Source organism: Corapipo altera, unplaced genomic scaffold (assembly GCF_003945725.1).
Source record: "Corapipo altera isolate COAL_440 unplaced genomic scaffold, ASM394572v1 23, whole genome shotgun sequence".
NCBI classification, from domain to species: domain Eukaryota; kingdom Metazoa; phylum Chordata; class Aves; order Passeriformes; family Pipridae; genus Corapipo; species Corapipo altera.
The window spans coordinates 16,244,301-16,269,440 of record NW_020884878.1 but is presented as its reverse complement, the minus strand read 5'-3'; the positions used below and the strand labels follow the sequence as shown (position 1 = coordinate 16,269,440).

The 25,140-nt window shown below is 37.9% G+C and overlaps 1 protein-coding gene across 22 annotated transcripts in view; it reads left to right on the top strand.

Annotated features, from left to right (window-relative positions):
• NRXN3 (neurexin 3) overlaps window positions 1-19,437 on the top strand; it is a 1,012,014-nt gene extending 992,577 nt beyond the window's left edge. For 10 of the 22 annotated variants that reach the window (XM_027638371.1, XM_027638372.1, XM_027638370.1 and 7 more), the window contains one exon: window positions 15,851-19,437. In XM_027638371.1, the coding sequence (XP_027494172.1) occupies window positions 15,851-16,776 (926 nt within the window). In that variant the 3' untranslated portion in view covers window positions 16,777-19,437. Of the gene's footprint in view, window positions 1-8,023; window positions 8,258-15,850 lie in introns of those variants that run through there. The other 12 variants (XM_027638389.1, XM_027638380.1, XM_027638379.1 and 9 more) reach the window with 5 other exon arrangements.
• Window positions 19,438-25,140: the final 5,703 nt, after the last annotated feature.

Here is a 25,140-nt window from a genome sequence, read left to right as displayed (position 1 = left end):
AATTCTGGTATTCATCTCCTCAACTTTATTCATGGACATACTATCTTTACCTGTGGTTCTGAAATAGATACAAGCATCATCATTATAGAATAATAGAATGGTTTGGGTTGGGAGGGACCCCAAAGATCATCTAGTTCCAACCGCCTCACCATGGGCAGGGACCTGCTCTTTCCAGTAGAGCAGGTTGCTCAGGGCTCACTCCAACTTGGCCTTGAACACTTTCAGGGATGGGGCATCCATAACTTCTCTGGGAAACCTGTTCCAGTGCCTCACCCACCCTCACAGTAACAAATTTCTTCCTAAAGTCTAATCTAAACATATCTTGTTTCAGTTCAAAGCCGTTGCCCTATCATTACATGTCCTTATAAAAAGTCCCTCTCCAGCTTCCTTGTAGGTTCCTTTCAGGTACAGGAACACTGCTGTAAGGTCTCCAAGGAGCCTTCTCTTCTCCAGGCTGAACAGCCCCAACTCTCTTAGCCTTTCCTTACAGGAGAGGTGCTCCAGACCTCAGCTTCGTGGCTGTCCTATGGAATTGCTTAAGAGGTCCATGACCTTCTTACGTTAGGGGCTTCAGATATAAATGTCATCGATATTAAACTAAGTTAACTTTTGGAATGAGATCTATTTCTCTTTTAATCCAATCTTTTATGAAAGCAGAGCAAATACCCTTGCCAGCTACTTTCTTGCTATAATGCAATGTCTGATAAACAGCTTAAAGCATTGGCTTCTGAATCACAGTAGAGTTTATTCCAGTCATTCAGTATGTTCAAAAAGAGGATTCAAACTTGCCTGCAGCAGTCTTTCACTGCTGTAATCCTGAACTTTCAGAAGAAAATTTGCAAAAACGGCACCCTCTCTTTATGCTTCTGCACTTCATGGCTAGTATTAAATTTCCCTGTAAAAACAAACAGAAGTCCTGCCAAAAATCCGTCCCCAAATGCCTGAATCACAGCACTGTCGCCTGTTGTCTTTCCCAAATGATAGACAGAACTAGCTCACATTTAGAAAACTCCTTTACAAAGGGCTGCCCTACAGTGCTTCAGAGCTAGATAGCTCATATGTTAGTTAGCTCTATTGTATGTCTGATGCAGTTACAACTGCAGCCTAGTAGGAGAATTGACGTCAAAGCACAGATTAAATGGTAATTTGCCATTCTGTCTCCAAACACCTCTACTTGAGGTCTCAAGGGGATTCGATTGCATTTGAACATTATTACTATCAAAAGGAAAGAGCATCTCACATCCTCTGAACTGGTGTGAGGGAACAACACCTAACATACTGCTCAAAAAGTTGTCATTCCATTTTTTCCTTTCCAGAGGAAGAGTTGTGGCTGTATTTATTTGTGTATACTCATTATCATGGTTTCTACCTAGGATTTTCTACCACTTCCCAATGGTGATTTGGTAGAAGAAGCCAGCAGTCTACTTAGTAGTGAACTCCTCATCACTGAAACTCTCTTACGGAGCAGTTTTCCTCTACAGGTTACTGGGTATTAAAGCCTTAATGTATCCAACATCAGCTAATCTTGCTGATGCAGAACTTGGCTTAGCCTTTTAGGTCAGCTGTGAAGCAACCCTTGTATTAACTCCGAGGAATATTCTGGTTTGTTCTTGGCTGAGGAGGAGACTGAAGTCCAGGAGTCCCAGGACTCAATTTTGGATTCCCAAAGATTTGTTGTAGCATAAAGAAAATAACATTATAAGCAGGGCTGTACTGCTGGATAAGCCATCATTTGGAAGATAAGCACAATAAGAGTCCCTGATTTATTGCAGTTTTTCTGCATGTGTTAGAATATGTCATTTCCATTCTTAACTCTTACACCTCAATTACTCTAGGAAGGAATGTAAAAGTGCTCAAACTCAGTAGAAGACAACATCCCCTATCATAACCCTTATCATTCCCTTTGATTAGTAAAAGAAATAAGTTTAGTTGTGAAGACACAGGTAAATGAATCTTGTTCACAGCCTACTGGAATAACCTTCTTCCCAACCATCATGCTGTAAATTCTCTTGACTCTGCATTTTACCAGGAAATGAAAAGACAATAATGCTGAAAAGACAGAAGTCCAATTTATATTCATTTATAAACATCCTTGTTTTCTTCTACAGTTTGCCAAACACAGTATGTTCATTGTTAAAGGTCCTTGTTAAAGGTCTGTAGTAGTACTGATTCCCATGTATCCTCAAGAATAAGGTATAGCTGCATCAGTGAAGAGCCTTCTAAATTGAAATGCTTTCAGTCTTGAATGTCTTCCAGAGAGATAAGTAATGCCTGGGATGATACTGGATTATTCAGCCATCCAAGAGGTAGACAACACTTTTCTTTCTGTGTTTTTGCTTTGCTTTGTTTTTTTTACAACTCCAAGATAAAAACCACAATAGCTATCTTTGGATACAACTTGCAAATGCAGGTTCTTCCCACCGTTGATTTATGTCTCTAAGAGGACCAGGAAATGCTAAAAGAAGAGGGGTTATTGAGGGCAGAACCAGAATCACTACTTTGCCATCAGAAGAGAAGTTTAAGTTCATTGCAAGAAAAACCTTTTACCTGTGAGTCTACTATGCTTTGGATCCTCCCCTCACAAAGCAAGGAAGGAAGTCCTATCTGCAGAGTTACTTCCAGCTGGACTAGCTGCAGACTTTGAGAATGTAATGTCCTTGTGCTAACTTAGGGATTAATTAGATTACTTTGTAGGATCTTTCAACAGAAATGGCACATGTAGCCTAGTATCCAAGTGATTAAAAATATCGCACCGAAAATGAGTCCTGTCTGTTTCTGAAGGTTGCAACCTCCTTTCAGGTAGTTATAGAGAGCGACAAGATCTCCTCTGAGTCTCCTTTTCTCCAGGCAAAATAACCTCAGCCACTCTTACGACTTACTCCCTAGACCCTTCCCCAGCTCCATTGCCCCTCTCTGGACATGCTCCACCACCTCAGTGTCTATCTTGCAATGGTGGGCCCAGAACTGGACACAGCACTCAAGGTGTGGACTCACCAGTGCCAAGTACAGAGGGATGATCGCTGCCCTAGTCCTGCTGGCCACACTGTTTCTGATACAGACCAGGATGCCACTGACCTTCTTGGCCACCTGGGCCCACTGCTGGCTCATGTTCATCTATCTGTCGAGCAACACCCCTAGGTCCTTTTCTGCCCCATGCCTGTAGCATTTCATGGGTTCTTATGACCCAAGTGCAGAACTCAGCACATGGCCTTGTTGAACTTCATACATTTGGTCTCAGTCTATCGATCCAACCTGTCCAACAGCATATGGTTTCTTGGGATACAACTAACAAGAAGAGATGTGGTAGTCACGAAGTATTTACTAGCATTTGGACAAACTGATGACATGTATTTTTACCTGTCTGCTTCATAGCTGTATATTGAAGAAAGGAAGAGACACTAATATAACCTTGCTGCTCTATGTTTGCAGATAATCAGAAAATTATGTGCATTTCAGTATACTATAAATATGCAGAAAACTTGGGCTACTATTCCTGCTCCCACTCAAATTATTGGATGACACTATGCTACTGAGTTTGTCAGTATGAGAATCTGGTTTGTGGTTGCAAAATCCCTCAGGATTCAGAAAGACTTCTTTCCATGCAACTGACTTTTAGGATTAAATAAATTTGGCTTTACATTAAAAAAATCCTTGGCTGGGCTGACTACAAATGTCAATCTTAAGTCTTTCCAAAACCACATCAGATCTTTCTTACAGGAGAAAGATACAGTTGAGTAGAGATGCATGGGAAGAATGCTTTCAGGTCCGTGATATTGGATGGGCTGCTTAGCACTGGAAGCATGAAATACTCTTTGATTTGGAGGACTGTGAAAAGATAATAAGCTTATGGCAAACACCTGAAAAATTCTTTACTTTAGAGAGCTGTGGCAGTTTAGCCCCATGATTTCCTTAGCTTCGGTAGCTGTAAATGTGCTTTCATATTTGATGATAGTTTCCTAGCTCATTTCTATAAAGAAGCCCCATTAATTAACTCTTATACACAAGACCAAGCAAAATCTCATGTGGGACTTTGTCAGTCGTGCTCATGTAGGTGTTCTTACTATAGATTGCTTTTTATTTTGGAGCTTCAGATGGGCTTAGAATGAGAGAGATTTTTGCCAGTGCAAACAGCTGGTGCAAGGAAAGTGCCGTAACTAATTTATCTTCTTAGGCTCTTCCTATCTTCCTGTTTTTCGTACTGGACCAGCTAATTCAATACACTTCTCTTGCAGTTTAAGTTAGTGGGGATAACTGATGGGAATCACAGGAAGATTTTTATTCTGAGTTGGGGGTAGGGAGGAGGGTTTGCTTTGAAAATTAGTATTTTAGTCCTATTAATCTATAAACTATTTGTTATTTGTGGTGTGCTAAGCATTCATTTGGCTGGATGTCTGAAAAATACTACTCTAAGAAAGGTTAAAAGCATGCAAGAATGAACAGGTTGTTTTGAAAGCTAGTACAGGAAGCTTGTAAGCCTTGATAGTACAGATGCTTCTACTCCCAGTCCTTCAATCTACTTTAAGCGTTTTAAAATAAAATAAAGCTTCAATGCTTTTTAATCTTTGTTTTTCTGAGGAATAATTTGCTAAATGTTAAGTAATAAAATACTGTCTTATAGTTTCATGTGGAAGCATTCAGGATCCAATTTTCAAATTAGGACATCTAGTTTTGACTATTAGCAGCCAGAATTATTTTTTTTGAGCAGAGGAGGTGTTCCCAGCCTCAGCAGAAATTGCTGGACCAAGATTTTCGAAAGACCTCTGCTTCTATTCAAGCACCTCTGTATCAACTAAGTAAAGAAAAAATTGCTTAGCACTCTTAAAATCCTCTTGTAAGTCTAACATCAAGATTTCCTTTACAAAATCTTGTCATCTCTTTAAGTGTCTCTGGCTCCAACTGTGGTTCTTTAGCTCTTTTGATCTTTGAGGCAGTAAAAGGCTTTTCTAGACCCTCATGCAACGAGTTAGTCATTTATTGTCAAAGAGGGCATAAGTGTTTTCTGGAGTGGCCTGACACAGACTGCACAGTTGGCAGGCAGACCCATGCCTTACAGTCTGTTTTGTATCAAAGAGAAGGCACTCAATTCTAATGTGCTGAAGGGCGATATTTCACTACTTTGAAAATCCAGCTGCAAGTCATGACAAATACTGATTAAAATTCAAAGCTTAAATGCCTCTTTGTGAAACTCCCTAAGTACAATTAAACCAGAGGCTCAGAATCCTGGTTGGGAGTGATGTCCAGGGACACTAGCCTTGTAACCTCGTCAAATAAAAATCTCCTCTGAGGTCTGAAAAGGCCTCACTCCTGCAATTTTTTTTTCCTATTTCTAACCAATTTTTTCTGATCTACAAATGAATCCCCAAAATTTCCTATGTAGACCAAAATTTTTCTTCCTGTAACCTGCATGTTCTGTCCCTGAGATAACCTTGACCAGTTTTCCTTTTCTTTGGTTTGACCTCTTCCCTTCTTAATATATTTATCAAAGGGATGTAGGAGATAGGTCCAGTGTAGTCTTCCAGCAAAGGCATGGTACATTCCAGCTACACCTGCACTGTGCTTTTAAGCAGTGCAACCTCATCACTTCTGAAGCAGGAGTTCTCATATAACTCCTCTCAGAACTGGACACTTTTCAGTAATGCCTCTAAAACCAATCTGGGCTATTGTATTTTTGTGGGATTTATGCTTATTTAACATTCCTCAGAACTATACTGATCTCAGTGTCTTTAGAGGTGCTATTCTTCCTCATGTTAATAAGTACCAAAACTTCCTACCTGTTTGTTATTATATTTATACAAAAGTACCACTGGCCACATCTACAAGGAGAATAGCCCCATTCTTCCCAGAAATTCAGTCTCAAGATAGCCCCCACTTCCACCTATTGGTGGTAGCGTGACCTTTATGAAATGATCTTGCTGGCATTCCTGATGGAAAGCTAAAGTACATGCAGTGTTTACAGCCTGATTTTCCTATCTCCTGGAGAGATTCATCATAGACAGGGTCCAAAGCCTTATGTGTAACTTTTGCAGTCTTCTAAAAAATCAGCCAAAGCAGGTTTTTTTGCTGGGGTCCTAAGTTCCTTCTTGGAAGGACTCTGATGTCAGGATGATGATCTTTTCACAAGAAAAATATGGACATCATATGTGTCATTAAAGATTAACTCAGTTGGTTAGAGCATAGTGCTAATAACACCAAGGTTGCGGGTTTGATCCCTGTATGGGCCATTCACTTAAGAGTTGGACGTGATGATCCTTGTGGGTCTCTTCCAACTCAGAATATTCTGTGATTTTGTGAATTCAGAGGAAGCTGAGGACCCCTCCAGAACATACATTATTTGTAATCCAGTTTTAGTAAAGACTCAGGTAGCACTGATTAGTAATATCTTCTTGAACTTTGTAGCATAGGAGAAAGTAGTCTCCACCTTAATTCTAGCAGTGGCAGCATTTTCTGTCACTAGGCAAAAAAAGAAATACCAATCAGTTTGGAAATGCCTTGGAAAGTTAGAGCCAGAACAAGGGATGGAATCTGGCATTTTGAGTGATTAATTCATATAGAAGGTCACAGTCAGGGTGAAGAGTGTGTCCTAGCATAGCTTATGATTTCTCCTCACCCTTTTCCCCTCCTGACCTCCCCCAGAAATGTGGAGAACTGCTGGAATGTGCTTTGCCCTTTCTGGAGAGGCATGGATGGTACACCCCCTGCCCACCCCTTCCCCTCTGCCTGCCCACTCCCCAAGTCCTTGCTTGCTGTTCTGTTTTTCTACTTTCCCTAAATGCAACTTACTTTAAGCATGCATTATTATTAACATCCTACAGTAAAATTAAGCTATTATATAACCCATTTGTCGACCTCAGCCAATTTCTTCTATCTTTTTCTATGTCTATTTATGACGTACATCCAGACTGCACGTCCTTTTTTTTTTTCTCTCCATGTTTATTTTAAAAATAAGCAATTAAAAAAAAAAAGATCTATTAAAAAAAAAAGCAACACTAGAGGGTGGTGGGGTTTTGGCCAACAATTCAAAACAAATTTAAAGGAGGGGGGATGGAATTAAAGAGAATCCAATTCTTAAAAAAAAAATAAATCTAAATTATGAAAGTGTCCCTAGACTGCTTTGTCTGTTCCTTTCAATGTGTGCATCTGGTTTGTTCATCTTTGGAAGTGTGTGGAATAATTTTTTCTTTAAAAATAAAATTTCAAACCCCCACAATTGCTCTTATCTCCCTTCTTCCTGGGAACAAAGTGCTCTTTTTCAATTTTTTTGCTTTTTTTTTTAGTATATCTCTACATAGTTATATTTTGATGTGTTTCTTTTCAATGGTTGAATTTCTATCTTAGATTTGCTTTGTTCCAATCTTATAATGAAAAAAAAAACAAACAAAACAAAAGAGTTATGAATTGTTTTCTGCAATTTTTTCCCTCTATTTCTGTCTTTAAATAAAGAACTACTTCACTGGTAGAATCCTACAGCTGTATTTTTGAGATTCTCCAGAGAATCTGAATATACAAGCAGTCTAATTTGACAGTGGGGACGGGGGTGCCAACACAATGATTACATTCAAAACACTCATTTGATGTACTCAAGAAATGATTGTCTCAAATTACTGAGAATACTGATGTCAGTTTGATGGACTTCAGAAAAGATGATTCTTAGAAGAAGAGGAAGGCTGTGGGTAGCTACAGATGAAGTTGTTCTAATTCCAATGCATAAAACTAGTTTCCTTGGTTTTTTTGTTTTACTCTCTGGTTATTATTATTATTATTACTATTATTATTATTATTAGTTTATGTATTTTACTGCTATTTTTAGTAGGGAAAAGTCTTAACTGTTTTTATAATTTGAAAGCCTTTAATGAAAATGTAAATATTAATACTATATTTATTAATTTTTTTGTAACTTGCATGTTGAAGAAGTTGCAGCTTAGGGTTTGTAAGATTGTCAATGTTAGAGTTCTGTTCTTTCTTTTTGTTGATGGGCATGAATATGCTCATTTGTTTTTGTATATTGCCCATCCCTTCCTTACAGCCAGAAGCTCTAATGCTGCTAGATCACTCCGTACCGCCCTTACATGGACATGGCAACTGACTTACACATTCACTCCCATCATCTTCATCTCCTGTGTAGTACACTCATAGATTTTTACACTCCCACTCCATCCATCCTAGGCATTTTTTCTTCCCATAAGTTCCCCTTCACCACCCCTTTCTTTAGCATTGTTAAAATTTTATGTGCAGTCATCCATTCCTTAAAACACCCACACACAAAAATTATAGAAAAAAAGAAAATGTTTAAAAAAATATATATCAAATTGACCAAAAAGGCAAAAAAGCAACAAACTTTGCTTTTCAAAAAACGTTATATGTATAGATATGCAAACGAGCAAAAGTAAATTGTACAGGATTTTTCAACTGCAATATGCTAACAACTTTACATAAGATAAAAAAATACAACCAAAAAACAGCAAAAAAAAAAAACAAGTTCAAGTTTGTTAAGGTGCAAGATTTTTTTCTTTTCATGTTATGTGGTGTGGATGTATGTGTTGTTGCCTCCCTGTATCGCCCTTTGTTGTAAAACAAATATATTTAAAAAGAAATAATAAACATTTTGCTAAAAAAGTTTTTAAGAAACAACAACGAAAAAAAAAGCAAGTTACAAGAATGTGGCAATGCTACTTGTCCAAGAGCATTCTTACACAACTTTCTTTTGTAAATTTTTCCTTTCATGCCAAAAAACATGCGGGCAATTTGTTGATGTAAGTTGACTGTTATGAAATCAATGTGGTATGCTTTCTAAATATTTTTATGTATTTTTGATTACTTTTTTTTTTAAAGGAAATAATGTTTTTGGTTTTCATCATTTTTTTCAGTTCTCATAGGTTTTATTCTTTGTTTTGCTGCTAAAGTGAATTACTTGTTCTGTTTTTCCTTTTTCTGACCTTGTTGCTGTGGCATTTTTGTTTTCTAGTGTATGGTTTTGTTTTAGGAAAATATATAAGTTTATTTATTTTTTAATCAGTTTGTATTTGCCTTTATGTTATGTGCTCTTTGTATATTGTCAATTACCATATTGTACTGTGCATAGGAGGGGGTGAAGGAGTCCGAGGTAGTTTGCTCCTGTCCTTTCTCAGCCCCCCTCTAGAAGCTTTCTTTCCCCTTTCCCTAAACAAATCACCAGTAATGCTACTTTTAATTCACACTACTAAAATTATATATAGCCTGGTAATGTAACCTTCATGTCAAGTGAAAAATTATGGGACATCTTTGGCTTTTGGTAGTTCTCAGGGTTTTCCTAGTACAGCTCTATGTCATTCCTACTTTATTCCCATTAAATTATTTTATTTCTATCAGTTTACTTCATGGCTGATTATGTGCCTGATGTCCAGTCTAAATGATACTCTCAAGTGTACTCTTACCAGGTAGATGCACTCAGCATGTCATGACTGGTATCAGACTTGCTAATATCATGGAGAAATGATGCCTTTGGCACACACATCCTGAACCTCTAAAATTTCCTTGCTACAAAAGAGGTTTGCATTAGTTTCTTCAAAAAGCAGTGAGTACAAGTAAGAAAAAAACTGTACTTCCTTATAAGCTCATGTGTTTCTGCCATTTCTGCATGGTAATACCATACTCAGCAGGTATTTTAAGTTCAGCAGGTATCTTAGGTTCAACTGTCAACTTCCTTGAATAACAGATGCTGAAAACTGAACAAATAATTATCCTGAGTAGGAAGCTGTCACCAACTAATCATAAAAGTTTAAAATAATGGTGAGAGATAGAAGAGGGCATGTTTCAATTGGTTCAGAGTATCTCAGTGTCTGGGCACCAAAATACCTGATTGTGCTCTAGAATCTTGCTTGTAGACACAATATCAGGTCCTCTCTGGAAGGTATTAATTTCTGTTTCACTGAAACTCCACAAAGGTGGCCAAAAATTTACATCAATGAAACACAGCCCAGCATTAACGTGGGATTCATGACCTCTCAAACTCTGTACCTTCTTGTTGCTCATGAGCCATCTATTGGGAAACACTGCATTAACTAATGTCTTTTAATATAGCTGGAGAGGAGCTTAGGAAATGCTTTTCAACCAACTGCACCAGAATCCAGTTTTATCTAATCACTTTGAGGACTACATAGTTTCTGAAAGGAAAAGGTGATGCTTGAGATAAGAAGTTGCAGAATTCCATTAAGGAAATTATGTTTTTCTCTCTACTACTCTCTGTCAATTGCAAGTCAGACTGCAAGAGTAGAAATATGAAGAATGTTCATCTACTAGGTTATCTTTCCTGGGAATCGGAGACTATATGGTGAATAATTTCTGCTTTTTATCCTCAGAGGAATCAAAGGAGAATTGACTAAACACCATTAGTCTGAAATTTATAAACTCAGTCTTTTAATAAGGAATTATTGTGTTGGTACAGAAGTGGAAAAGGTAAGGACTTACTTCTGTGTAAAATATTTCATACTGAATATGGAGACAAACTTCAGAGAAGCACCATAAGAATAAAATTAAAGTTGCAAACTTTGGATGGAGAATTTCAAGTGCCTGCAGAAACAGAAAAATTGTGCAGCCTTAATGGATGGCATTTTAAAGCTCCTCAATCACAGCTGAAAAAGACAGAGACAATAAGGTGTGTTACTTATCATCATCAGGAGAAGATGAATCTTTCAGGCTTCCGTTTTCTGTGCCTTTTGTCCTGTACCAGTCTGACACCTGAGACGCCACTGAAGCAGTTGTGGCTCTAGAGATGAAAACCAGCGATTGCTACAGTTTTTCATGTTGTTTTCTTTATCATATTTTTTGGTGCCCTCTGCATTCATGACTTGCCCACAACATCCTCACAGTTCATAAGGTTTCTATTAAATTTTTAACACTCTGTCTTTTCCAGTGGTAGAGAACTCTTACTGGAGATCAGCTCCAGAGGTATGAATTATATATCTATAAATACTCTCATAAAGCAAAAACCAAGGCAGCTCCAAGGCTAAAGCAGACCTTTTATATCCCCAGTGCTCTTGGTAGTTAAAAGAAAAGCACAACTCTATGAAAGTAGTATATGTGCTAAGAGGCTAATTTTTAATTAATATATGCACACTTTGTGGAATGAGAAGGCCAAGCAAAGCACTGGGCTGCTTGGTTTCCCATCTCACAGACCTCCATTCTTTCAGTGGTCCTTCCAGTTAGATGTTCATTTTTTTATTGGGTTCTTGCTTGATTTTTTTCAGCTGTACTGTTGATGGGCAAACTAGTCTTGCATCTATATCACTGCAGAAAGAACATTTTTTCTGTTTCTCTTTTGTTTAGTTCTTTGGCATTGTGTTGTCAAGAGAATGTATTTATATTCAGGAAACATCCATTCTCTGCTTAGGAGAGAAAGTACAGAGTAGCTGAAAAATAAATCTGGAAAATCCTTGTGAAATCTTTGGATTGCTAAAGTAATCCTGAACTTGGAGCATACAGGTGAACACTGTTAACTGCTGCGTAACAGCCAACAGAAAAAAAAATGGGGAAAGAAACCTGTAACTATCAGGAAACAGCCCATATAATCCACAAACAGAATCTAAAGCTCACATGAATATTTGTTTGGAAGCCATGGCCCAAACTGGGGGGCAGCCTTGCCTTTTTTTTTTTTTTCATAAGCACAGAACTATTTGGAAATTGAACCCCATAAGTTTTATTCAGATGTCAAAGCATTTAATTTTGCAATTGAAAAAATGGTAGACATTGTGAGAAAATAAAAACTTGACAAACATAAAACCTGTCTCAAATATATTTCCCTTTCCCGATTGTCATGTAAGGTTTTTCAGGAACTCCTCTAGCTTTTTCTAGAAATCTAAATCTTTAAAACATTTGGCTTCTACAGCAAACCGTTCAGGATTGAAATCCTGCATAAGTAATTCTTGACAACTGAGTGGTTCTTTGTCTTTTAAATCTTTCAGTGGTTACGTTGAAACCAAGTTGGGGCCTGGGCAAGAGGCACCAATTCTCCATAAAACGACCACTGGCTCCAGGCAGCTTCCTGCTCCCTCAGCTGTCCTTCTGTGAAAGATGGTTGCCCCTACATGCACACTCACAGTCTGCTTGTCATCAGACTCCCCCTTGTGTCTCTTACAAACAGAAATGTAGTACCAGTAACAGAGTTGTTTGCAGGCATGATGTGAAAGTTTGCAGTTGCTCCCCTCCATAGATATTGGTGATCATATTTCTCACACTTTCCTGGGAGCTTTTCAGAATTTACATTCCCTGTTATCTTCAAATAACACATTTCTTTTAGATTGATTGGCATTTTTATCGTGCCATTTTAAAGGATTTTTTTTCCTCTGTAAATCACATAGCCCAAGAAGTATTCATTGTGCTTTCATCCTGTTAGACCTACCACTTCAAGTTTGCTGTGAGTTTTGCATAGATGCCTAACAGCTGTCAAAAAGAAACCAGATCTGATACCTAGGGTGCTTTTTCTGACTTAGTCTCTCACAGCTTTTTTTCAGTCTCACAGATTCTTCCATTAAAGAGAAAAAAAAAATCAAAACATTATTACCATCCTTGCAGCCATCTACCTGATACTTCCCAAAAGTATATGTAACAAATTTACTCCTTGATGGAGAAGTGATTCCTAATGAAAGACCTTAAAGAGTCTTTTTATTTCTTTAATATGCAGGTAGCAATAGTATGGATCATTGGACAATTTGAAATAAAAACTAATGATCAGATTAAATAATTGTATCAAAGTTAATCCAGTCTTCCTGGTATGAAAGTTGTTTTTCTTCTCTCACATATTATGAAATGAAAACTTTTTAAAACTTAGTCCTGATTCTGTCCTATTGTCTTCCATCCAACAGACTTGCTGGAATCAAAAAGCTCCAGTATTTTCTCCATCACTTATGTAAAATTCCACTTATGATAGCAAGTTTATCACCTTTGTTTTATATTTCAAGGAGACCGTGATCATTTAATAGTTGCAGTAGTCTTGATCATTAGCTCAAGTCCTCAACAGCAACAAAAACTATAAAACTATGACCTAGTTTTAAATGAAAGGGGTATTGGGACAAAAGGAAAGTCTTCCTATTAAATGTAAGATATGTCTGATTCCTTTCAGAAAATTAATTATTAATACGAGCAAAATAATTTCTCTTTGGAAGAAAACTGCCCAAAGAATTGTCCCAGTATATGGCAGATCAACTGCATACTGATGCTGTGTGTCAGTATAATAGCTTTTAAGAACAAAGGCACTTCAGAGCTCTAGGTAAGCAATTAAAAGCTGCCAAACTGGTTTTTTTTCCAGTTGAGTGTCACAGATGGTGAATGAAAATCACGGGTGAATACTGCTCTTTAACAACAAAACAGTGATCTTAAAAAATTGTTTAAAAAGAACATTTTCTATCCCTGACTTTCTGGAACTTAAATTCTCGAGTCATGCAATTTGATGCAATTCTGACTTAAATACTGTTATTTTTATTTATTTTTTTTACCAGGCTCACAGATGATCTTTTCCCCTGAGGCATACTCCAAGTTCACCCCGAGCCCACCTGTTTGCATAGATTACAGATGCTCTCCTCAAGCCACGCATAGGGTTTTTGGACATATATAAATCATATTACGTGCTCTAGTTTCTACATTGCTCAGAAAACAGCTCAGATGCATGAGCACAAAATGGCGTGTAGCCTTTTGTCAGACTGCATTTTCTGCTTTTTTACATATTTTTTTAAAAAATATGTAGTTTGCAGTGATTGATACTTATTTCTTCATTCTCTAACCAGTAACAAAAGAGGTATATGAAGGCACTGAGGAAGCTCAGGACACTAAACATGTTCAAATTGGCCCTTTTTATCTTAGCTTAAAACTAACTTTGCATGAAAGTACACAAAAGTACCACATTTCTTATTTTGGCCTAATTTCTGCCTTGGTACCTCTGAGATAATTCTGACTTTTTCAACTGATTAAACTGTGCGACCACTTAGTTTCTTATTAAGGAAAAGAATAAGTCATATTGCTAGTTCAGCTATCCAGATTTAATTGAACTGTTAAGTACCTTTTCCAGTATATTGGCATCTTCAGTATGTAATTTGTTCAGATATATTGCTCTCCAAATACAGTTAGAAGGAATTTAGATTGTAGACTATTCCTTCTAGAACTTCTATAGACATTACTGGCAAAATTCAATGGGAAACAAGCGCATATAATATATAGGGTAGATTTGAGAGAGCAGAATTTTGACCCTAATGCCATTCAGCACTGTAACAATGCCAAACTGTTCATTAGCAGTTATTACTACAGAATTAAACCCCAGAATTATTTATTTAGAAGCTGTAATTCCTTTTACATATCCTTTCTTAAGTAATGGTACGTATAAATAAAATTTTCAATACATTAGAAATACTTAGTGAGTTACACTCCTTTGAACAGATCTAGATGACTCTCATGATGTCAGCTGAACTCTTCAATGTATATTTTAAGCAGCTTACTTAAGTGGCTAGCACAACAAAAATTACCCAAGGGACAATTTTATACACAAATTTTCAAAAGCAATATGGCTCATTCTAAAGAAGTGTTGATGACCAGTATGTCAGCAGAAGACTATGTAATCATAACTAAAGGAATTGGATAAATGAAATTCTACATCAGAATAAAACAATGGAGTGTTAATTACCCATAAACTCAAAGGTAGGAGTACAGTCATATTACAATATATAGAAAAAACAGGGCTAGTATCCTAAAAGTAGCGATATTGCTGTTCAGAATCCAAATCATAGGAATGATACATCAATATTCTTGCTTCAGGTGTAGCTTATACTATGGGAAGATACAAAGGTACAGTTTGTTGTTCAAGAGTAGACCATAAGTCCACCTTGTTCTTAGTCCTCTGCAGGCAGCTTACCATCATGTTAGAAATAAGTAGAACTGATCACAACTCTCTGCTTATCAAGAAGTAACAGTAGGTGTGAAGACAACTTCTGCAGTACAATCCTGGGCTCAATCAAACTGGGGTTTATCAAAGTCGTTATTCAGTTATATTATCAATCACAATAAAATCTATCCTAATTCTTAAGCGAATTATATCGATTAAAAGAATATCAAGAAGAACCAAAGATGAAGATACTATGGCACTAGTAGCCCCAGGAGGTGGAAGGAAAGGGACATCCCTCGTGTTGAACAGAATGCTAAAGAAATATTAAAAAGAGATGAACACTGAGTAGAGTTCTGTACCCTCATGGACCCCAGTAAGTATTTGGTTCTTATTCCATCCCTTGCTTTCATGAACTTTCCCGCAATTTAAAAGCCAGATAATGATCAAGAAGAAATGGATGAATGCTAAATGCCTTAAGGAAAGGAATTCTAAACTACAGGTGAGCAGATTAGAATGGCAGAGAAAATACCATTGTTATTTTAAATGAAAATAATCAGAAGAGGAAAAACTGGCAAGATGAGTGGTAAAAAACACATTTATGAGAACACTGATCTATGGAAGTCTAAAATAATTAATTTAAATAGTCTTCTAACCAAATGCTTAAGAAATATCACTACCAAAAATTGATAACCACAGAGTCACTTGAGAGTATCTTCAAAAATCAAAAACTTTGGGTCCCCAAAAATCCAGAGTATTTCACTGTACATACCTAGCATAGGTAGGAAATGGAACATGCAGTTTACCCATGTCCAAACAAGATGGGAGGGAACAATGAAAGGCACCCCCAGGAAAGTATGTTGTTAGTGTAGCTAGGGTGAGAAACCTGATCCCTGACACCTTTTCAGAATGCCCAGAACCTCTCTCACCCTTGAATCAAGTGAACAGAAAATGGTGCATTGTGTCATTAAAATGTACTAATCTTCTTTTTTTCTCTCTTTTCCATCCCAGGAGGTGAATTAGTTATCCCTCTACTTGTAGAAGACCCTTTAGATATCCCTCCTATTGCTACTCGTGCACCTTTCATTACACTTCCCCCTACCTTTCGCCCCCTCCTCACCATTATTGAGACCACCAAAGATTCCCTGTCCATGACCTCTGAGGCGGGGTTACCTTGCTTGTCGGACCAAGGCAGCGATGGTTGTGATGATGATGGCTTGGTGATATCTGGGTATGGCTCAGGGGAAACCTTTGACTCTAACCTACCCCCTACTGATGATGAAGATTTTTACACCACCTTCTCCTTGGTAACAGATAAGAGTCTTTCCACTTCCATCTTCGAAGGTGGCTACAAAGCACACGCACCCAAGTGGGAATCCAAGGACTTTAGACCTAACAAAGTCTCCGAAACTGGTAGGACTACTACCACGTCTTTGTCCCCTGAGCTGATCCGCTCCACAGCTTCGTCCTCGACTGGGATGGTGCCCAAATTGCCAGCCGGCAAAATGAATAACCGTGAGCTCAAACCCCAGCCTGACATAGTCTTGCTTCCGTTGCCCACTGCCTATGAGCTAGACAGCACAAAGCTGAAGAGCCCGCTAATCACTTCCCCCATGTTCCGTAATGTGCCCACAGCAAACCCCACGGAGCCGGGAATCAGACGGGTTCCGGGGGCCTCAGAGGTGGTCCGCGAGTCGAGCAGCACAACGGGGATGGTCGTCGGCATTGTGGCTGCTGCCGCCCTCTGCATCCTCATCCTCCTGTACGCCATGTACAAGTACAGGAACAGGGACGAGGGGTCCTATCAGGTGGACGAGACGCGGAACTACATCAGCAACTCAGCCCAGAGCAACGGCACGCTTGTGAAGGAGAAGCAGCAGAGCTCAAAGAGCGGCCACAAGAAGCAGAAAAACAAGGACAAAGAGTATTATGTGTAAAAAAGAATACTTATTTATATATAAATATATAAATACTTAATGAGATTTAACTGAAATATCAGAACCATTGCAGCGAACGAGATGATTGGGAGATATCATTTGTGGGAAAAAGTATTGGGAAAAAAATTTCAGCAGTGACTGTTAATGTCTCAGTCATCGCTTGGAGTCAGCAAACTTTGCCCTAATGTATTATAAAGCACACTTAGCGTTCTGGAGATGGCGCGCACAGCTCTGCTCTGTTAGTGAACTTGGACATCTCCAAATCTCCTCCTCCGCTGAACTTTCTGCAAAAGTAGAAGACTTCATGGCTTACTTGTTTCATATCTCCAAGTGAGTCTTTAACAATGTTCGTGATCCCTGACTGTATCGATAATTTTTCAGTTTACTTATTTAAAAAAAAAAAAGAAAAGGAAAGAAAAATAAAAAAAAATACAAACATTATTAAACAACAAAGAAATATTGAACAAAATTTTCTGGCCGTGTCCAGCATACATATAATTTTTCAAGATTGGAGGAGGGGAATAAATGATTTTGGAGATTGTTGGATTTTTGGTTTGGTTTGGTTTGGTTTCTTGGGTTACTTATTGTTTGGTTTTCTTGGTTACTTTTGGGTGTGGGAGGGAAGAATGGAGTGGAATGGTGCAGGGGGTGAACCAGGACATATGTTGAGAAGAAATCTCAGAAAAACAAACCCCTAATAAATAAAGAGAGACTATTGCCATATATGAACTCAAAAGCTACCCATGGTGTTTACTCTGCATATCTGGTTGTGTTGTCTCTAGAATCTGTGGTCTTGCAGTAAGTTGTTTGCTAACAACGCAGTGAAAGTGACTCATGGGTGGTGCTGAAGAAAATTATCATGGAAAGCTGGTTCCCTTGGATCTGGCTCCAGTATTTGCAATTGAACTGAAGAGTATACGTATTTGGGTCTGTTCTGATCAGTCATTGGCTTTGAGTACCGCACTTAGTATGCATTAGCACAACCAAAGTATGTTTAACAGGATTTGGAGATTCAAAAAAGAATACTTAAAAATTATTAACTATTCTGAGCTGAATATATTGTGCAAAAATAAAGGAGCCTTCCTCTGGGTTCTGGTTCTGTGACATTACAATGCATGCAAAAAATAATGATAAATCAATTTCATAAAGAGATCAGAAAGACACCACTGGACTTCAACTTGTGACAAGACCAATAAATGTCAGAAAAGCTAAACAATTGTATAAGAATGCAAAACCCATAGATTTTTTGACATATAACTGATTTTCATATGTAATATTTTAATTTTGTAGCTTGACATTTCAGATCATCTCTGTCTTTCCATTTGCCCTATTCTCCCTTTTCCTTCTCTTTTATATAAAAGAAAATAAATGAAGCTGCTGTGACACACAGAAAAAAAGAGAAAAATTAATTTAATAATATAATATATATATATACACACAGATATATTTATCATGGTATGTTTGATGGGACGACTGGAACAGAAGTTCTGTTATGGTCTTAATGTGGAATGAGAATGTTCTTGAAGAACAGAGCAAAAAGAAACAGACAACAAAAGCAAACCTTAAAATGTGAAGTGTGTGTTTTAGCTTTGTCACAGTTACCTGTGTCAAAAAAAAAATCTGAAATTTTGTTTACATATTTTACTACTATTTTTTTGCTAGTATAATTTCTATATGGATACCCTGATGGTGTATATACTGTTTTATGGTTAAATTGGGAATTTCTTTTATTTTATTTAACTTATTTAATTTCATTGTTTGGTTTCTACATTTTCCCAGTTATTGTGAAAAGGATTATCTTACTGTACAGAACAATAGTGAGGTGGTTTGACGGCCATTCCTATCATGATCAAAAAAGCAAATGAGGGAGAGAGAGACAGAGAGAAAAAACAACAAAAACCAAGAAGGATTGAGAACTCTGGAATATCAGAAATGTACACTTTTGCTGTATGCGGTTGAAAACTAATCAGCTGTTTAGGTTTAGAAATCTACTCTTGCTGGTGTTTATAAGTCGCATGAATATTTGACTCTGAAGAAGTGTCATCAGATACACACACGCACGTGGGAACTTAAATTCAAAAAAACAATCTTCTCAAACATTTAGAGAAGATGCTTTCATGTTAACAAATATTTTCAGTGCGTGTATGTGTGCGTGTGTGTGGTGCGTGTGCGTGTGTGTGAGGTTGAGCTTTTTTTCTTTTTTATTTTTTATACTAAAAAGAAAAAAAAAGACAGGTTTTAAAAAGGTATGAAAGCACGATTTTAGATGACTTAACTGGCCGAAACTATATAAAGTTGATTATATCTTGATGTCTGTAAAAGATTGCTGTTCTTGGAGTCTTGGAGTCTTGTGAAATGATTTCCTGCTTTCTTTCTTCCTTTCCTTTTCACTTTCCTTTTTTAAGTTAAAGAAAAATATTTACACTTTCCTTTTTTGTGTAAGTTTCTATTGGACAGTTTTTGGGAACATGTGCATTTCTGTATGTGGGCTTCTACCATATCCCTGTTGCTTTATGGACAACCTGAAGAATTTTTATTTGAGTTTTTGTGATGTTATTGCTTTTTTTCCTCTTTCTTTTTCTTCTTCCTTTTTGATTCTTTTTCTTTTCTTAGTTGCATTTTGTTTAAAGATATGCTTAGCAATAAAATGTTCTTCCCAAAGTGCTGGATGTTGCTGGTTTTTTATTTCTAAAAGACTTCAGGGAAATTCCAGACCTTTAAAGATGAAAATAGTCTGTGATGTAAGTATCAAGCATCCCACTGGAATGTCTAGCCATGAAATTACAGAATCCTGTTCATGTTGGTATTCTTCTGTTAGTCCAATAAATCTTATTTCTCTCCTTTGCAGGGATATAAATTCAGCTTGAGTGTGGGGTCTGTCTCACACCACTCCCAGCCTCTTGTCCCTTACCACCACCTCAGTTCTCTGGAATATGGGTTTCAGTCATCTCAGATAAAAGCATACCTCGAATATTGACTTAGTATGCCCTTTCTTATGTGCTGACTTTTTTCTTATGTGCTCCCTCTGAAGTGTGTAGCTCTTCCCATGATGTTTATAGGATTCTGGATTCCTCTTCTTTGGCCAGGAGTCTATGTTTGATGTGCTGCAGCAGCCGAATCCTTTTGGGGATTTGGACAGCCAATTTGATGCAGAGAAATGTTCACATCATTTTATATGAGGATCTATCTTAGGTCCTCTGAATTTATCTATGACTTCCACATACTACCTAAGGAACATAGTTTACATACTTTGGGTGCTATGCACTAGGGATCAAACCTGGATACCTAAAGTAGACGGTCTGAGTGTTAGCTTCCTTCCAGATTGGCCCTGAGGGTCCCAAAACCCCGATTACAGCTACTGACTGTCCCTTGTTTTCCTACAGGGAATAATAGTCTATTATGATTCCGGCCATCAGGCAAAATTGCCAATATTCTGTCTTGCTTTAGCAAACTGTGCAGAAATTCAGCTCGCAGTAGTAGCATGGTGTTTTTTCCAGACTCGATCTTCCCAAGCTACCTGCAAGATTTTTTACTTTTTAGAGGCACCTGGAGGTCAGCCAAATGAGAGTTTCACAGCCCTTTCATTCTTCAACAGAGGATGACTTCACCTTTTTTTTCCCTCTAGGTGGAATCCACCGGTCTTTTGAGCAGTGTTTTCCACAGGTTTCATTTACAACCAAATTAGACTCAGGATAAAATGATTGTTAAGGTATTCCCTGTGATTTTTCTACATTGTTTTTGCTCATATGTTTTCATAGGTGAGAATATGTATGTGTATATATATGTGATGTTCTTTTACTGTTTTCAATTCTTTTCTGAATCATAGTCTAGCAATTTACAGATTCTCACAACTATCAAATGCACAGATTCTCGTCTAAACTCCACTCTTTTTTCACTCCTAAAATCATTAAATTCCTGGGTGATGACTGATACCTAATATTTCCAGTGCTGGAGCAGTCAGTTGGCATGTGGGAGATCTAGGTCTAAACCTAATTGGCTCTTCTAACATTGCAGAAAATTTCCTTATCACCAAGCAGTTTGTGTTTTGAAAAACTATTTTTTTCTCAATGCTTCTCTCAAAACCTGTTATACTTCATATCATTATGAAATATTATGTGAAGCAAGAAATTTCAACCTGATTTACCCTCACCCTCTGGCTTTTTTTTCATTTTGTCTGTCACCTAATGATCATTTTATCACTTAGGCTAAATGAAAATGGCAGAAAGGAGGTTTCATTGCTGCCTGAAAGGCTTAGGATTATTGTGTCTCTTTGGCTCATCTCAGAATCATAGAATCATTGAGATTGAAAGGGATCCCTGGAGATCATGTAGTCCAAGTACTACCACTCCAAAGCAGGGTAAGTTACAGTAAATTGCCCAGGACTATGTCCATTTAGGTTTTTTATATCTCCACATGTAAACTCCAAAATCTCTCTGGGCAAACTGCTCTGTGTGACCACCCTCACTGTAAACAATATTTATTGTGTTTAGATGAAATTTGATATTTCTTAATTTATTCTCATTCCCTTTTACTGTTATTCTGGGTACTTTCTGGTACTGAAAAGACCCTGGTTTTCTCTTCTTTACACCCTCCCTTCAAGTATTTATACATATTGCCCATAAGCCTTCTCCAGGCTGAGCAGTCCGTACTCTCTCAGCCTCTCCTTGTGCAACAGATGCTCCAATCACTTATTCATCTTCATGGCTCTTTACTGGACTCACTCTAGTATCTGCAAAATCTGGAGCAGACACAACTGCCTTACCACCATCACTGTGCTAGGGATATAGCTCTTTTCAAGGACCAGGGCTTGCAACTACTCCTCTTCCCAGCATTTTCTACGGGTAACATCCCACTTTCTGTATTACCTTTTGAAGATCCCTCTCTTAGATGCTTAGTTCTATTCTTCCAAACTGTTCAGCACATCTCTACTTATTGCACAGTTGCAGATGTTCTTTACAAGTCCTGAGACAAGTCACGAAGATCTAACAGATGGGCTCTAGCTTTCCCAGTCCTAGTGTTGCACAAAAAGACTATTGAAAAGCAACTTCAGTGCTGGTTCCTTTTCCAGATATTTCTGTCCATGCCTCTGGTCTGGGAGGGACGGCAGAGATGCTGGTCCCCTCTGCAGTTGCTATGCCAGGCTGTTTTTCTTCCCCAAGAAGTAAGAACATAGTGATCAGACAGTTTTGTAATAATGATTAAAAAACAAATATCCTACCTATAGTGGGAAGGATAGTAGTGGAAGTATCCATAGTGGAAGTATCTTAAATCATAAAGTGGTGATTACTCCAAAGGAAGGCAAAAAAACATGAGTTATAATCAATGAATGTGATGACACTTAGAGCCAAAGCTAAGCATGCTACTTTTATGGAGATTTTAATGCTATCAGTGTGCAAGATCACAAAGTTCTGTCAAGTACCCTGTGAAAACAAAGAGTCGCATGCAGCTGCTCCTATTTTATCATACATCCTCTTGAGCTGCCAAGGCTGGCCCTGACTCCCTAGAAGATGTTTCTCATATGGTAGAACAAATCACTGCCTTTCCCTCCACACATGCAAGTGGCAACAAAGAATTGGAATGGGAACAAGACTTGCCTTCCAGCTGTCAGCCTCATTGGATCTTCTTGGGTTAGCAGAAGTACTAGCACAAGGAGAAAAGACTATTGCCTGCTGTTCAGCTCACTAGATGGGACCCTAGCTGAGCTCTGAGAGCGTATTTGCTGAGGTGGTAAAGTATTGCAACCTGGGGTGTCATGATAACTGAAGGAGATTGGAGTGCAAGGTCTTGGCTGATTCTTACTCTTTATTGGTGAAAGTTTCTCCCACAGTAGCAACATTTGTTGGGTTATTTAAGAAAAAAATTAGAACCTCTTATTCAATTTGGTAAAACACTGCCTTATGCGTAGCAAGCTTTCACACTCTGTTTCCTCTTCAGACAGTACACATTGCACATGGTGAGATATCTCCTGTCCCCAAATGTTCCTGATAACCTCATTTCTCTGGAGAGCCTGTTCATGTTTGTCTTTCACAGATCAACAAATACAGTACCATTCAAGGTAAATTTTCAGTAAATGGTTGGTCTGCAGGGATTTGATATTTATAATTTCGGCACATGGATTGCATGAGAGAGGAAAAGAGCGCAGAGAAGAGATTATGCTGGACTGCATAGAGCTGGAAAAAAAGGCTTAATTGTTAAAGATATTGAGGTGGCTAATTCTTATTAAAAACAGAGGAAATCAATTATATAAACATCTTTAAAAATCGAGGCCGTTTCAGTGTAGTAGTCAGATAAAGTTAATTAGCTAGTGTTAATTGCTTGGGCTTTTGCAGTACCAAATGGTGTAGGCAAGTGGTGGACAAGGTTCTGCTCTCTCTCTCTTATATGAGGTTTATATAACTCACCTGCTTTTAGCGGGGGGAGTAAAAATGAGAGATGGCTCAGATTTACTGTAAATTGACTGGAGAGAAATCCAATTCAGCATGCTAGGATGAAGCTGCATGAGCATGTTGTTTCCTTAAATTCAATTGAAGCAGACAAAAAAAAAATAAATTTGGTACATTTCCATACCTTGTAAAAACCTAACAAACCTGTAATTCTGCCACCAAGTGCAACCTAAAGCCACTCAGCAAGAGTTTTCATCTGCTACTCCATGTTTTCATCTACTAATCCATGCTTCTCTTTTGTCTGCCTGTTCCCAGAAGACAACAAAGGGGCAATATCCACATGGGTCAGCAAAATCCTGAACAAGCAGCTGGGAAAACCTTAGGCACACTTTTCCTCAATGGCTCGTAAGCCAGGCCCTATGCCTAACAGCTTTGGCTGATGCACATGGAAAATTAACTCACGGGAAAAGTATTATATATACGTATATGTATATTTGGAACACCGTGAAAAAATTCACTCATCGTGTGGATTTCAAGAGTAGTTACATAAAGTGTTAAAACACTGGACAACAAAACCATAGAAATTAAAGTGGACATGGGAAAAGTAAAGGCTCTGTAAACCATCGGTAATTGTATCTGCATGACCTCCTTGATGCAGATAGTTCTCACAGTTCTTTGTCTTATACTTTGTCCCAGTAATTTAAAGTTGTTACTACTATCAAGTGATGGTAACAGCAAGCCTTTAGTACAATGGGGGAAGAGATAATGGAAAGATCACTCACAGGGTGATGAGGAACCCCCTTCTGAGTAGCAGTTTCCTAGGGCTATTTGTAAGAGTAAATGAAGTGGGAAAAACGAAGCCTGCATGCAGTGCACAGTCATGCACCCAGTAAAGCAGTAGGTGAAGAACAGGATTTTGATTTCCAAAACTAAGAATGTATGGGCTGAGCTGTGCCAGGGCTAAGACTCTTTATGTAGCTTGAATCAAGCCCTTTTCTCCACATGCATTATGAACTAAAGTTTACTGGTACTATGCAGGATTCTATTCCAGTAGGTCTATTTGAACTCTCTAAGTATTTGATTTCTACCACTTCTTTTTCATCATATGATTATTCATGTCTGCCTGTTCCCTGACTCACAAACGTTAATTTACATCCATGGTTCCCTTGTGAGCTGATACCAATATCTCCCCTATGCAAGGACGTAAACTAAGACAAAGAGACTTGCCTGTGGTTATGTAGAAAATCCATGGTTGTAAAAAGATTAGCCCTCAAAGCTTCCAGACTCTCTCACTGTTTACTCATGCCTCCAAAGCACACCGCCAGAGGTAGAACACATCCAGTCCTCCCATTAACATTAACTTCTCCAAATCAAGAGCTGGCTGTCAGAAAACTTAAAGCAAATGGCGTAAATAGAGGAGCTTCTAAACAGAGGAAAAAAATCATTTTTAAACTAAGAAAGTAACATTTAAAAATGGAAACTATTAGGTTTTCAACTGTTTATTTAAAATGTCCTAGTTTTATACATCCTGGTAAAAACAGAGGCATATGCATGCATTTGAACACCAAAAGCAACTTCTAATCTGCCAGTCTAACTTTACCATCTTGTGAACTCCTGCAGATTGCCTGCATCTGTAATATCTTGCTACAAACAACTTTTTATACAAATTATGATAACATCAATGACAACAGAATTTTATTACATATAATTATAGTCAGTAAGACTAAATGCTATACCACAGCCCTTCGACTCCTGGGTCAGTGGGAGTTGAAGTTGATTGTTATCATTCACAGTCTGCACTGAAATGCATAGTGTTGCCAAGATGTTAGATAACAAAGATAAATTGAGTCATAACTATTATAAACATTCAGAACCTACTAAAACTTCCTTTGAAGCTAATGGCAAAGCTTCCTTATCTTTGCGCTCCCTTTCCATAAATCTCTGCATCTCTGCAAGTTTTGCTTTTAAAACAGTTTGAATT